The sequence below is a fragment of the Penaeus japonicus genome, unplaced genomic scaffold (genome assembly GCF_977035675.1).
Source record: "Penaeus japonicus unplaced genomic scaffold, GWHDUDI00000001_assembly GWHDUDI00000010, whole genome shotgun sequence".
NCBI lineage: Eukaryota > Metazoa > Arthropoda > Malacostraca > Decapoda > Penaeidae > Penaeus > Penaeus japonicus.
The window spans coordinates 15,577,527-15,580,026 of NW_028234412.1; the positions used below are offsets into that span (position 1 = coordinate 15,577,527).

Here is a 2,500-nt window from a genome sequence, read left to right on the forward strand (position 1 = left end):
TTAGTGTGTGGATTTCCCTCTCCTCATGCATGCTTTGCTCTGCTTTTGCCTTCAGGCTTAGGTTGTAGTTGGTCTTATCTCCTGGAAGCAGAACTGATATTAGGGAGGAGGAGTAATAGGGGGTTCTGGGGTGGACTCATAGTTTTGTTTTCCATGGTTCTTGGATGAACTGTGTGATTGTTCTGGGTGCATTAAGTCAAGTGTTCACCATCTCAAATTGGGCAATCATATCTGATCGCTATAACATCTGCACCATAGCTCTAAGATGGAAAGACCGCATTTACAATTAAATGAGTACATACTTTTAGAAGAAAGGTAGATTTATTCTACCTACTTATATATGTGTAGAAATATATGTCAATTAGATCCCATGTTTTTAATAATTCATTTTCTCGCTTTGCAGGACTTTGTCTACTTTGAGAGGAAACAAAATTAAATGCAACACTGACAATCTACTGAGAACATCATAAGCATGATGATCTGGAGAAATCATTGCAATAAACATTGTTAATACACATTGCAACCTGGTACTTACATTTTGATTATTTCAAGAAGTACATAGTATACTTCATTTATATATTTTGAATATACCTTCATATTTATGTTATTTTTATATTTAAAGAAGTTGTAGAAAATTTATTATACCACTCTTTTAATATATTTTATACTATAAGAATCATTTTGGTAAGAATTTCTGGATTTTCCCCATGATAGGCCACATCAATATTGTTTTTTGATATTTTCATACATATTTTATCATAGTAATTAAATTAGATGCTTAATACCACATGCAAAGTTTAGCAATATTAAGATTTATTTTATTTTCTACTGGTTCTATAGTGACCTTTCACAGCCTTTGTGATTTATATGTTGTAATTGAATATATTTAATACGCACACGCGCACACACGTGCACATACTTGCACATGCACTCGTGCACACGTGCGCGCACGTACACACACACACACACACACACACACACACACACACACACACACACACACACACACACACACACACACACACACACACACACACACACACACACACACACACACACACACACACACACACACACACACACACACACACACACACACACACACACACACACACACACACACACACACACACACACACACACACACACACACACACACACACACACACACACACACACATATTTATGTTAATTATTATAGTGATGTTAATCTTTCTAATTCTAAGCTACAAAGAATTTTGCCCTAAAATACGTTTTCAGTACAAGTAATTTGGAACGTGTAATTCCATGAAACACAGTCCACTGCCAACAATGTGCCTATTTTTTTTTTACTATGGAAATAAAAAGAAAATATTCTTTTAACAGATGAAAGCTAAAAGATTACATAAAAGTTTTAATAATCGATTTTCAAGATGGCTTCTTGGAGAATGTTATATACAAATGCCATGCATTAAATCTTGAAATATACCTCTACAGATGTGAAGAGGTAGATGACAGTAATTGACACAGGGAAACATAACTTCAACTTGGGAAAAATTATAGTTGTTTTGTAGGATTGCTGGTAACTCAGGATATTCTAAACACAGCAATAATATACCTTACTGTTCATGTAATATTTTGTTCTTTGTATTTTCATAAACATTAAATGGAAATGAAAGATAAAAAACACTCTTTGATGTAGTGTCTTATGACACAGGATGACATCCACCCACAACTAGTTAAGATACACTGTCGTTAATTCCTGCCATATTTCCAAACAATCTGAAACTATTTTATTTTTACTAAGGGGCATGATCTATTTTGTAACCAGGAATGCTCCAATCAAAGTATACCCTTCAGTCATATATTAATGTTGTTGACTCACAGAAGAACCATTATTACATCCTGCCACTTATTGACAGACTTGTTACATCCACCTCACACTTCTTCAGTCAAAATGGATTGTCTCTGTTTGCATGGAGATTACGCAAGGCTATCGTTTGTTGCACTTGGTACTATCTGCTCACCTACTCTAAAGGCTTGGGATCATGAAAGTAAAAGTTTCTTCATAACTTTTGTTTGCCATGTTTGCCTACAACTCTCTGATATGGGGATGAAATGAAGTTGATTATATACAAGTATTATATAGATACTTAGAAAAAAAGAGCAAAGTCATACCAACGGGACATTCAAAGCTGACTGTAGTTGAAAGACTGATGAAACTGCATATTGCATTTTATACAACAATTCTATGTAGTGAGGAAGTACCTGCCAACTATGTTGTAGTGATGGATAACAGTTTTAGAAGCCATACATACTCAGCTGGTAGGACCTGCCCTGTAAAATCCCATGTGTGGATCTTGGGTACAAACCAGTAATACACAGCTTTAAGAGGTTAAGATGGGGCAGCCTATAGTGGAATTGTTAGCTAATTTCTTTTGCAGAGATTTTCTATATGATGTTTTGATGGTGCCTTATTTAATTTAATTATCTACTCTTTATAAATGAAAGACACAATTTG

General features: G+C 34.8%; 1 protein-coding gene across 1 annotated transcript in view; it reads left to right on the forward strand.

Moving 5' to 3' along the window:
- LOC122253912 (phospholipid scramblase 1) overlaps window positions 1-2,500 on the forward strand; it is a 23,633-nt gene that overhangs the window by 20,357 nt on the left and 776 nt on the right. The window contains exon 6 of the mRNA XM_086540864.1: window positions 404-2,500. This exon is cut by the window's right edge and continues 776 nt beyond it. Coding sequence (XP_086396990.1) covers window positions 404-436 — 33 coding nt within the window. The 3' untranslated portion in view covers window positions 437-2,500. The remainder of the gene's footprint in view (window positions 1-403) is intronic.